Source organism: Mobula birostris, assembly GCF_030028105.1.
Source record: "Mobula birostris isolate sMobBir1 chromosome 8 unlocalized genomic scaffold, sMobBir1.hap1 SUPER_8_unloc_1, whole genome shotgun sequence".
NCBI lineage: Eukaryota > Metazoa > Chordata > Chondrichthyes > Myliobatiformes > Myliobatidae > Mobula > Mobula birostris.
This window is the reverse complement of record NW_027274036.1, coordinates 179358-192706: the sequence shown is the minus strand read 5'-3', so window position 1 is coordinate 192706 and position 13349 is coordinate 179358. Positions and strand designations below refer to the sequence as shown.

The following is a 13349-nucleotide window of genomic DNA, read 5'->3' as shown; positions in this document are numbered from 1 at the left end:
AAAGAGGTTGGGGTTGAAGGGGTTGAGGGCGATGGGGGGCTAATGCAGAAAAGACCTGTGACAGATCAACAACAATCACGTTGAATGCAGGCAGGTTTGAAGGTCTGAATGCTTACTCCTACTCGTATTCCCTGACATTCTTGTGTCCATCTCAGTGACTGTACCAGCCATGTGCCACGTTTAGACTGAGAAAGTGCCTGGCCAGACTGACCAGAACTTGAGACGCCACAACATGGGAAGTAAGCTCTCTGGAAAGATGGGATCTGTGCAGTATAGTGCTGTGGTCAGGTAACCCAATGAGTAACTAGATTGCTTTTCCAGTTACTCATTTTCTAGGGGTGGCTTGATAATGTAGCGGTTATTGTTCTCTCCATGTGGGGTTTCTCTGGGTGCTCTGGGTTCCTCCCACATTCCAAAGACGTTAAGGTTAGCAAATTATGGACATGCTATATTGGCACCAGAAGCATAGCGACAGTGTGGGCATACCCCAGCATATCCTTGGACTGCGCTGGTATTTGGCGCAAGCAACGCATTTCTCTATATGCTTCAATATACTTGTGACAAATAAAGCTAATTATTACCTTTAACTCTTCTCTCTCCTTTCCCAGCTCTCTCAAGAGATAGTCTACTTGAAATGTTAACTCTGTTTCTGTCCACAGATGCTCTTTGACCGGCTAAGTTTCCAGTTGTTTATTTTTTGTTTATATTTCAAAGATATGGGCGGTCCAGAGAATGAGTTCAAATTCACCCCACTGGGAGCTGAGGAATTTAGTTTAATCTGAATTGCCTCCATTTGGGGAGGAGGATGCATTTAGGGATGGCTACTGTCCTTTGAACACAGCGATAACACAGTGGAATAGCATGTCGAGCTTCTTCCTCATAGGTTCAATCCTGACCTCTGGCATTGTCTGTGTGGGGTTTGCACATTCTCCCCGCGATCACATGCATTTCCTCCCACATTCCAACAACATTCAGGATCAGTGGGTTCATCAGCTACGCTGTAAATTTTACATAGAAACATAGAAAACCTACAGCACAATACAGGCCCTTCAGCCCAAAAAGTTGTGCCGAACATGTCCTTACCTTAGGAATTACTAGGGTTTCCCATAGCCCTCTATTTTTCTAAGCTCCATGTAGTCTCTTAAAAGACCCTATCGTATCTGCCTCCACCACTGCTGCTGGCAGCCCATTCCACGCACTCACCACTCTCTGCTTAAAAAAACTTACCCCTGACATCTCCTCTGTACCTACTCCCAAGCACTTTAAACCTGTGCCCTCTTGTGGTAGCCATTACAGCCCTGGGAAAAAGCCTCTGACTATCCACATGATCCATGCCTTTCATCATTTTAAACACCTCTATCAGGTCACCTCTCATCCGCCATCGCTCCAAGGAGAAAAGCCCAAGTTCACTCAACCTGTTTTCATAAGGCATGCTCCCCAATCCAGGCAACATCCTTGTAAATCTCCTCTGCACCCTTTCTATGGTTTCCAAGTCCTTCCTGTAGTGAGGTGACCAGACCTGAGCACAGTACTCCAAGTAGAGTCTGACCAGGGACCTATATAGCTGCAACATTACCTCTCGGCTCTTAAATTCAATTCCTCGATTGATGAAGGCCAATACACCATATGCCTTCTTAACCACAGAGTCAACCTGCGCAGCTGCTTTGAGCGTCCTATGGACTTGGACCCCAAGATCCCTCTGATCTTCCACACTGCCAAGAGTCTTACCATTAATACTATATTCTGCCATCATATTTGACCTACCAAAATGAACCACCTCATACTTATCTGGGTTGAACTCCATCTGCCACTTCTCAGCCCAGTTTTGCATCCTATCAATGTCCCACTGCAACATCTGACAGCCCTCTACACTATCCACAACACCCCCAACCTTTGTATCATCAGCAAACTTACTAACCCATCCCTCCACTTCCTCATCCTACTCATTTAGAAAAATCACAAAGAGTAGAGGTCGCAGAACAGATCCCTGAGGCTCACCATTAGTCACCGGCCTCCATGCAAAATGTGACCCATCTACAACCACTCTTTGCCTTCTGTGGGCAAGCCAGTTCTGGATCCACAAAGCTATGTCCCCTTGGATCCCATGCCACCTTACTTTCTCAATAAGCCTTGCATGGGGTACCTTATCAAATGCCTTGCTGAAATCCATATACGCTACATCTACTGTTCTTCCTTCATCAATGTGTTTAGTCACATCCTCAAAAAATTCAATCAGACTCGTAAGGCACGATCTGCCCTTGACAAAGCCATGCTGACTATTCCTAATCATATTATACCTCTCCAAATGTTCATAAATCCTGCCTCTCAGGATCTTCTCCATAAACTTACCAAACACTGAAGTAGGACTCACTGGCCTATAATTTCCTGGGCTATCTCTACTCCCTTTCTTGAATAAGGAAACAACATCCGCAACCCTCCAATCCTCCGGAACCTCTCCAGTCCTCATTGATGATGCAAAGATCATCGCCAGAGGCTGAGCAATCTCCTCCCTCGCCTCCCACAGTAGCCTGGGGTACATCTCATCCGGTCCCGGCAACTTATCCAACTTGATGCTTTCTAAAAGCTCCAAGACATCCTCTTTCTTCATATCTACATGCTCAAGCTTTTCAGTCCCCTGCAAGTCATCACTACAAACACCAAGATCCTTTTCCATAATGAATTCTGAAGCGAAGTACTCATTCAGTACGTCTGTTGTTTCCTCCGGTTCCATACGCACTTTCCCACTGTCACACTTGATAGGTCCTATTCTTTCAAGTCATATTCTCTTGCTCTTCACATACTTGTAGAATGCCTTGGGGTTTTTCTTAATCCTGCCCGCCAAGGCCTTCTCTTAGCCCCTTTTGGCTCTCCTATCTTCCTTCTTAAGCTCCTTCCTGTTAGCCTTATAATCTTCTAGATCTCTAACATTACCTAGCTCTCTGAACCTATCGTAAGCTTTTCTTCTTGGCCAGATTTACTACAGCCTTTGTGCACCATGGTTCCTGTACCCTACCATAACTTCCCTGTCTCATTGGAACGCACCTATGCAGAGCTCCACACAAATATCCCCTGAACATTTGCCACATTTCTTCTGTACCGTTCCCTGAGAGCATCTGCTCCCAATTTAAGCTTCCAAGTTCCTGCCCGATAGCCTCATAATTCCCCTTACTCCAACTTTTCTAACTTGTCTGTTCCTATCTCTCTCCAATGCTATTGTAAAGGAGATAGAATTATGATCACTATCTCCAAAATGCTGTCCCACTGAGAGATCTGACACCTGACAGGTTCATTTCCCAATACTAAGTGAAGTACAGTCTCTCCTCTTGTAGGCTTATCTACATATTGTGTCAAGAAACCTTCCTGAACACACCTAACAAACTCCACTCCATCTAAACTCCTTGCTCTAGGGAGATTGCGGAGGCATTAGCGATGATCTTTCAAAAGTCGATAGATTCTGGCATGGTTCCAGAGGACTGGAAGATTGCAAATGTCACTCCACTATTTAAGAAGGGGGCCAGGAAGCAAAAAGGAAATTATAGACTTGTTAGCTTGACATCGGTGGTTGGGAAGTTGTTGGAGTTGATTGTCAAGGATGAGGTTACAGAATACCTGGAGGCATATGTCAAGATAGGCAGAACTCAGCATGGATTCCTTAAAGGAAAATCCTGCCTGACAAACCTATTACAATTTTTTGAGGAAATTACCAGTAGGCTAGACAATGGAGATACAGTGGATGTTGTATATTTGGATTTTCAGAAGGCCTTTGACAAGGTGCCACACATGAGGCTACTTAACAAGATAAGAGCCCATGGAATTACGGGAAAGTTACATACGTGGATAGAGCGTTGGCTGATTGGCAGGAAACAGAGAGTGGGAATAAAAGGATCCTATTCTGGTTGGCTGCCGGTTACCAGTGGTGTTCCACAAGGGTCCGTATTGGGGCCGCTTTTTACATTGTACATCAACGATTTGGATTATGGAATAGATGGCTTTGTGGCTAAATTTGCTGACGATACAAAGATAGGTGGAGGGGCCGGTAGTGCCGAGGAAACGGAGAGTCTGCAGAGAGACTTGGATAGATTGGAAGAATGGGCAAAGAAGTGGCAAATGAAGTACAATGTTGGAAAGTGTATGGTTATGCACTTTGGCAGAAGAAATAAATGGGCAGTCTATTATATAAATGGGGAAAGAATTCAAAGTTGTGAGATGCAACAGGACTTGGGAGTCCTTGTACAGGATACCCTTAAGGTTAACCTCCAGGTTGAGTCGGTAGTGAAGAAGGCGAATGCAATGTTGGCATTCGTTTCTAGAGGAATAGAGTATAGGAGCAAGAATGTGATGTTGAGGCTCTATAAGGCGCTGGTGAGACCTCACTTGGAGTACTGTGGGCAGTTTTGGTCTCCTTATTTAAGAAAGGATGTGCTGACGTTGGAGAGGGTACAGAGAAGATTCACTAGAATGATTCTGGGAATGAGAGGGTTAATATATGAGGAACGTTTGTCCGCTCTTGGACTGTATTCCTTGGAGTTTCAAAGAATGAGGGGAGACCTTATAGAAACATTTCGGATGTTGAAAAGCATGGACAGAGTGGATGTGGCAAAGTTGTTTCCCATGATGGGGGAGTCTAATACGAGAAGATTGAAAGGCGCCCATTCAGAACAGAAATGGGAAGAAATTTTTTTAGCCAGAGGTTGGTGAATCTATGGAATTTGTTGCCACGGGCAGCAGTGGAGGCCAAGTCATTGGGTGTATTTAAGGCAGAGATTGGTAGGTATCTGAGTAGCCAGGGCATCAAAGGTTATGGTAAAAAGATGGGAGAGTGGGACTAAATGGGAGAATGGATCAGCTCATGATAAAATGGCGGAGCAGACTCGATGGGCCGAATGGCTGACTTCTGCTCCTTTGTCTTTGTCTTATGGATATTTGGGAAATTAAAATCTCCCACCACAACAACTCTGTTATTATTACACCTTTCCAGGATCTGTCCCTTGATATCCCTGTTACTATTGGGCGGCCCATAAAAAACAGCCAGTAGAGTTATTGACCCCTTCCTGTTCCTAACCTCCACCAACAGAGACTCCGTAGACAATCCCTCCATGACATCCACCTTTCCTGCAGCCATGACACTATCTCTGATCAACATTGCCATGCCCCCACCACTTTTGCCTCCCTCCCTGTCCTTTCTGAAACATCTGAAACCCGGCACTTGAAGTAACCATTCCTGTCCCTGAGCTATCAAAGTCTCTGTAATGGCCACCACATCATAGCTCCAAGTACCGATCCACGCTCTAAGCTTATCTGCTTTGCTCACAATACTCCTTGCGTTAAAATAGACACATCTCAAACCAGCGGACTGAGCGTGTCCCTTCTCTATCATCTGTCTACTCTCCCTCACACATAGTCTCCAAGCTTTCTCTATTTTTGAGCCAACCGCCTCTTCCCCAGTCTCTTCAGTTCGGTTCCCACCCCCCAACAATTCTAGTTTAAACTCTCCCCAGCAGCCTTAGCAAACCTCCCCGCCAGGATATTGGTCCCCCTGGGATTCAAGTGCAACCCATCCTTTTTGTACAGGTCACACCTGCCCCAAAAGAGGTCCCAATGATCCAGAAATCTGAATCCCTGCCCCCTGCTCCAATCCCTCAGCAATGCATTTATCCTCCACCTCATTCTATTCCTATATTCGCTGTCATGTGGCACAGGCAGTAATCCTGAGATTACTACTTCTGTCGTCCTGCTTCTCAACTTTCTTCCTAACTCCCTGTAGTCTGTTTTCAGGACCTCTTCCCTTTTCTTACCTATGTCATTGGTACCAATATGTACCATGACCTTTGGCTGTTCTCCCTCCCACTGCAGGATATTCCTCCTGACGTGTGTGGGTGAGAGGTAAAATCAGGGTGGAGTTAATAAGAATGTGGGAGCATTTGTGTAAATGGGTGCTTAATAGTTGGCATTGACTGGTTGGGTTGAAGAACCAACTAGGGATTGGCTAGTTAGTGCGACACTATTATAGCTTGGGCCGTCAGAGTTTGGAGTTCAATCCCGACGTCATCTGTAAGGAGTCTGTATGTCTTCCCCTTGGATTGCGTGTGTTCTCTTCGGGTGCTCCAGTTTCTTCCCACAGTCCAAAGCACATACTAGTTAGTAAGTTAATTGGTCATTGTAAATTGTCCCATGATTAGGTTAGGGTTAAATTGGGTTTGCTGAGTGGCGTGGTTTGAAGGGTTTGAAGGGCCAGAAGGGCCTATCTGCACTGTATATCTATATAAATAGATAGATTTCTACTTCTACTTGTGCCAAGGTGCTAATAAATGCAGGGGTGTATGTAGGAGGGATTTATTTAGAGAGTAACCGGCTGTTCTGGCCCAACGAGCCTGCACTGCCCAATTACACCCAAGTGAACAATAACTTCCTGACCTGTATGTCTTTGAAATATTGGAGGAATCCAGAGCACATGGAGGAAACCCACGCGGTCATGGGGAGAATGTACAAGCTCCTTACAGATTGGGAATTGAGTCTGGATCGCTAACAATGTAATAGCTGCTACACTACCATGCTTGGGTAGCAAAAGACAGGTTAGACAGGTAAGATGGGCTAAATGATGTCGGCAAGCCAGAATTTGTCTGCTGCCTGGCGCTCCTCACTGACTATTCTCTGCTGTCCTTGCAGGATTCTGTACGGCTGCTGGCCGTTGAGGCCTGTGTCAGCATTGCACAGCTGCTGAAGCACGAGGAGCTGGAGAAGATGGTGATGCCCACGCTTCGCCAGGCCATGGAGGACAAATCATGGCGTGTGCGCTACATGGTGGCAGACAAGTTCACCGTGGTATGCTGGTGGAGGGAGCCATGCATCAATGGGAGGGAGGGGAAAAAGTGACCTGTGGTTAATGGGAGTAAATCTTACTCAACAGGCTGCATCTGCAGCTGTTAAGGCTGTGACATCCCTTAAGGGCAGAGGTTGAGAGATGCTGGAAATCCAGAGTAACACACATAAAATGCTTGAGGACCTCAGCAGGTCAGGCAGCATCTATGGAGGAGTATAAAGTTGACATTTCAGGCCAAGACCTTTCATCAGGCTGTTTATTCCCCTCCATAGCTGCTGCCATACTTGCTGACTTCTTCCACCCCTCTCTCCTCTCCCCAGTTCACCCCTCTTTCTCTCCCCAGCATTCAGAATCAGGTTTATTATCAAAGACATTTATCATGAAATTTAAAACGCAAACAACACGAATTCTGCAGATGCTGGAAATTCAAGCAACACACATCAAAGTTGCTGGTGAACGCAGCAGGCCAGGCAGCATCTCTAGGAAGAGGTACAGTTGATGTTTCAGGCTGAGACCCTTCATCAGGACTAACTGAAGGAAAAGTTAGTAAGAGATCTCTTACTAAGTAAGAGATCAGTTAGTCCTGACGAAGGGTCTCGGCCTGAAACGTCAACTGTACCTCTTCCTAGAGATGCTGCCTGGCCTGCTGCGTTCACCAGCAACTTTGATGTGTGTTGCTATCATGAAATTTGTTATTTTGTGGCATCTGCAGTACAATACAAAAATTATATTAAGTTTCAATATAGAAATATAATAAAGGTTATTTTTCACCATTCCACGAAAGATCAATAGAGAGGGAGAACATTCAGACAACACATCCTCCCCCTTGGTGTTACAGCTCCAGTTACAGAATTCTCAAATCACAACCCCGGGATATGGAATAGAATACACTTTCAATGAATTTATCCAGAAATCTATGTGCCTTCATGGTTCAATCATCCTTCCCTATTGATCACCCGCCTGGCTTTTATCCCTGCAAACATGACAAGTGCTACACCTGCCCATTCACATCCTCCCTCACCACCATTCAGGGCCATTTCTAGGTGTGAATCAATTGGCCTGTGAGTCTTGTGAAGTCCTTGATTATATCCAGTGCTCCAAATGTAGCTTCCTCTATATCGGTGAGACCCAAGGCAGACTGGGGGACCGCTTTGTTGAACACCTTCTGTCCATCCACTGCAAAAGGCAGGAGTTTTGTTTCAATTCTGTTTCCCATTTCCATTCTGACATGTCTGTCCACTGCTATCTGTACTGCCGTGATGAGGCCAAACTCAGGCTGGAGGAACAACACTTCACTCTATCTGGGTGGCCTTCAACCTGACGGTATGAACAGCGATTCTCCAACTTCCAGTAATTTTTCTACCCTCCCCCCACCCCCTACCTTCTCAGTCTGGCTCCTGCCCTCTTCCTTTTCAGTCCTGATAAATAGAAACATAGAAACCTACAGCACAGTACAGGCCCTTCAGTTCCCAAAGCTGTGGCAAACATGTTCTCACCTTAGAAATTACCTAAGGTTACCTATAGCCATCTATTTTTCTAAGCTCCATGTACCTATCCAAGAGACTCTTAAAAGACCCTACCGTTTCCTCCTCCACCACCATCATCAACAGCCCATTCCACGCTCTCACCACTCTCTGCACAAAAAACTTACCACTGGCATCTCCTCTGTACCCACTTCCAAGCACCTTAAAACTATGCCCTCTCATGCTAGCCATTTCAATCCTGGCAAAAAGCCTCTGACTATCCAGAAGATCAGTGCCTCTCATTATCTTATATACCCCTATCAGGTCACCTCTCATCCTTCGTCGCTCCAAGGAGAAAAGGCCGAGTTCACTCAACCTATTTTTATAAGGCGTGCTCCCAAATCCAGGCAACATCCTTGTAAATCTCCTCTGCACCCTTTCGATGGTTTCCACGTCCTTCCTGTAGTAAGGCGACCAGAATTGAGCACAGTACTCCATGTGGGGTCTGAACAGGGTCCAATATAGCAGCAACATTACCTCTCGGCTCTTAAAATCAATCCCACGATTGATGAAGGCCAATGCACCATATGCCTTCTTAACCACACAGTCAGCCTGCATGGTAGCTTTGAGTGTCCTATGGACCTGGACCCCAAGATCCTTCTGATCCTCCACACTGCCAAGAGTCATACTGTTAATGCTATATTCTGCCATCATATTTGACCTACCGAAATCAACCACCTTATCTGGGTTGAATTCCATCTGCCACTTCTCAGCCCAGTTTTGCATCCTATCAATGTCCTGCTGTAACCTCTGACAGCCCTCCACACTATCCACAACACCCCCAACCTTTGTGTCATCAGCAAATTTACTGACCCATCCCTCCGCTTCCTCATCCACGTCATTTATAAAAATCACGAAGAAAAGGGGCCCCAGAGCAGATCCGTGAGGCACACCACTGGTCCGGACCTCCACGCAGAATATGACCCATCTACAACTACTCTTTGCCTTCTGTGGGCAAGCCAGTTCTGGACCCACAAAACAATGTCCCCATGGATCCCATGCCTCCTTACTTTCTCAATAAGCCTTGCATGGGGTAACTTGTCAAATACCTTGCTGAAATCCATATACACTACATCTACTGCTCTATCTTCATCAATGTGTTCGGTCACATCCTCAAAAAGTTCAATCAGGCTTGTAAGGCATGACCTGCACTTGAAAAGCCATGCGGACTATTCCTAATCATATTTTTCCTCTCCAAGTGTTCATAAATCCTGCCTATCAAGATTTCCTCCATCAACTTACCAACCATTGAAGTTTATAATTTCCTTGTTTATAATTTCCTGGGCTATCTCTACACGTTTTCTCGAATAAGGGAACAACATCCGCATCCCTCCAATCCTCCAGAACTTCTCCCGTCCTCATTGATATGCAAAGATCATCGCCAGAGGCTCAGCAATCTCCCTCACCTCCACAGTAGCCTGGGGCAGATCCCGTCTGGACCCGGTGACTTATCCAACTTAATGTGTTCCAAAAGCTCCGGTACATCCTCTTCCTTAATATCTACCACTCAAGCTTTTCAGTCCACTGCAAGTCATCCCTACAATCGCCAAGATCCTTTTCCGTAGTGAATACTGAAGCAAAGTATTTATTAAGTACCTTTGCTATCTCTTCCAGTTCCATACACACTTCTGCACTGTCACACTTAATAAGTCCTATTCTCACGTGTTATCCTTTTGCTCTTCACATACTTGTAGAATGCCTTGGGGTTTTCCTTAATCCTGTCCGCCAAGGCTTTCTCATGGCCCCTTCTGACTCTCCTAATTTCATTCTTAAGCTCCTTCCTGCTAGATCTCTATCATTACTTAGTTTTATGAACCTTTCGTAGGCTCTTCTTTTCTCCTTGACTAGAATTTCAACAGCCTTTGTACACCACAGTTCCTGTACCCTACCGTCCTTTCCCTGTCTCATTGGAATGTACCTGTGCAGAACTCCATGCAAATATCCCCTGAACATTTGCCACATTTCTTCTGTACACTTCCCTGAGAACATCTGTTTCCAATTTATGCTTCCAAGTTCCTGCCTGATAGTCTCATATTTCCCCTTACTCCAATTAAATGCTTTCCTAACTTGTCTGTTCCTATCCCTCTCCAGTGCTATGGTAAAGGAGATAGAATTGTGATCGCTATCTCCAAAATGCTCTCCCACTGTGAGATCTGACACCTGACCGGTTCATTTCCCAATACTAGATCAACTATAGCCTCTCCTCTTGTAGGCTTATCTACATATTGTGTCAAGAAACCTTCCTGAACGCACCTAATAAACTCCACCCCATCTAAACCCCTCCGTCTAGGGAGATGCCAGTTGATATTTGGGAAATTAAAATCTCCCACCTTAACAACCCTGTTATTATTGCACCTTTCCAGAACCTGTCTCCCTGTCTGCTCTTCGATGTCCCTGTTACTATTGGGTGGTCTATAAAAAATACCCGGTAGAGTTATTGACCCCTTTCTGTTCCTAACTTCCACCCACAGAGATTCTGTAGACAATCCCTCCATAATTTCCTCCTTTTCTGCAGCTGTGACACAATCTCTGATCAACAGTGCTACGCCCCCACCTCTTTTGCTTCCCTCCCTGTCCTTTCTGAAACATCTAAAGCCTGGCACTGGAAGTAGCCATTCCATCCCCTAAGCCATTCAAGTCTCTGTAATGGCTGCAACATCATAGCTCCAAGTACTGATCCATGCCCTAAGCTCATCTGCTTTGTTCATAATACTCCTTGCATTAAAGTAGACACATCTCAAACCATCAATCTGAGCGCGTCCCTTCTCTATTACCTGCCTACCCTTCCTCTCACACTGTCTACAAGCTTTCTCTATTTGTGAGCCAACCGCCTCTTCCCCCGTCTCTTCAGTTTCGTTCCCATCCACCCCCCCCCCCAGCAATTCTAGTTTAAACTCTCCCCAATGGCATTTGCAAACCTTCCCGCCAGGATATTGGTCCTCTTGGGATTCAAGTGCAATCCGTCCTTTTTGTGCAGGCACCTGCCCCGAAAGAGGTCCCAATGATCTAGAAATCTGAATCCCTGCCTCCGCTCCAATCCCTCAGCCACACATTTATCCTCCACCTCATTCTATTCCTATACTCGCTGTCATGTGGCACAGGCAGTAATCCTGAGATTACTACTTTTGTGGTCCTGCTTCTCAACTTCCTTCCTAACTCCCTGTAGTCTTATTTTAGGACCTTCTCCCTTTTCCTACCTATGTCGTTGGTACCAATATGTACCACGACCTCTGGCTATTCTCCTTCCCACTTCAGGATATCATGGACGCAATCAGAAACATCCTGGACCCTGGCACCTGGAAGACAAACTACCATCCGTGTTTCTTTTCTGCATCCACAGAATCGCCTGTCTGACCCCTAACTATAGAGTCACCTGTCACTGCCGCCATCCTCTTCCTTGCCCTCCCCTTTTGAGCCACAGGGCCAGACTCTGTGCCAGAGGTGCGGCCACTGTTGCTTCCCCCAGGTAGGCCGTCTCTCCCAACAGTACTCAAAAAGGAGTACTTATTGTTAAGTGGGACAGACACTGGAGTACTCTGAGGTATCTGACTCTTGCCCTTCCCTCTCTTGACTGTTACCCACTTAATCTGTCTCCCGAGGCCCCAGTGTGACTACCTGCCTATAGCTCCTCTCTATCACCTCGTCACTCTCCCTGACCAGACGAAGGTCATCGAGCTGCATCTCCAGGTCCCTAAGGAGCTGCAGCTCAATCAGAAACTTTGACTGTTTATTCCCCTCCATGGATGCTGTAGAATCTGCTCAGTTCCTCCAGCATTTTGTGTATGTTGTTCTAAGTTTCCAACATCTGCAGAATCTCTTGTTTTTATGAGCACGATTTACTATATTTTATAAATCATGTTGGGGCATCGCAGATGACCGAAAATCTTGATACGTCTATTTTCATAAACTGCAAACCCCTGCAATGTGAGGGTCACCTGTGTCACAAACAAGAGATGATCTATAGATGCTGGAATTCAAGCAACACACACAAAATGCTGGAGGAACTCAGGCAGCATCTGTGGAACGGAGTCAACGGTTGTAGTTTTGGGCCTAGACCTTTCATCAGAACTGGAGAAAAAAGATGAGAAGTCAGAGTAAGAAAGTGGGAGAGGGGAGGAAGAAATACAAGATAGGATGTTTATATTCTAATATATGAATTAATCTGATCCATATGAATATAGAGTAAGGAGTTCGTTATTGTGATTCAATATACTGTATCTGGTATTATATTTTGTCTTTTGTTTTATAATATGTATTCTCTTGAACTCTGTATTCTATATAGAAATCAATAAAAATATTGAAAAAGAAGAAACAAAGATAGGTGATAGGTGAAATCTGAGGGGGGGATGGGGTGAAGTAAAGAGCTGGGAAGTGGATTGGTGAAAGTGATAAAGGGCTGGAGAAGGGGGAATCTGATAGGAGAGGACAGAAGGCCATGGTGGAAAAGGAAGGGGGGGGAGCACCTAAGAGGGGTGACGGACAGATAAGGAGATAGGGTGAGAGAAGTAAATGGGAATGGGAACAGTCAGTAACTTCCGCCAACTCCAATGGGATCCCACCAAGTACGTCTTTCCCTCTCTCCCCCCCCCACCTTCTGCTTTCTACAGGGATCGCTCCCTGCATGACTTGCTTGTCCATTCGTCCCTCCCCACTGATCTCTCTCTGACACTTGTCCTTGTAAGCAGAATAAGCTACTCCTGCCCCTACACCTCCTCCCTCACTAACAGGGCCCCAAACAGTCCTTCTAGGTGAGGCGACACTTCACCTATGAGTCTGTTGGGTCATCTACTGTATCTGGTGTTCAAGGTGTGGCCTCCTGTATATCGGTGAGACCCGACGTAGATTGGGAGACTGCTTAGCTGAGCACCTACATTCCGTATGCCAGAAAAAGCAGGATCTTCCAGTGGCCGTCCATTTTAATTCCACTTCCCATTCCCATTCTGACATGTCTGTTCATGGCCTCCTCTACTGCCGCAATGAGGCCGTACTCAGGTTGGAAGAACAGC

At 45.8% G+C, this 13349-nt stretch overlaps 1 protein-coding gene across 1 annotated transcript in view; it reads left to right on the top strand.

The window, feature by feature from the left end:
• Nucleotides 1–13349, top strand: part of LOC140191992 (serine/threonine-protein phosphatase 2A 65 kDa regulatory subunit A beta isoform-like) — a gene marked incomplete at its 3' end in the record, with an annotated part of 60317 nt that overhangs the window by 22760 nt on the left and 24208 nt on the right. The window contains exon 6 of the mRNA XM_072249905.1: nt 6667–6822. Coding sequence (XP_072106006.1) covers nt 6667–6822 — 156 coding nt within the window. The remainder of the gene's footprint in view (nt 1–6666; nt 6823–13349) is intronic.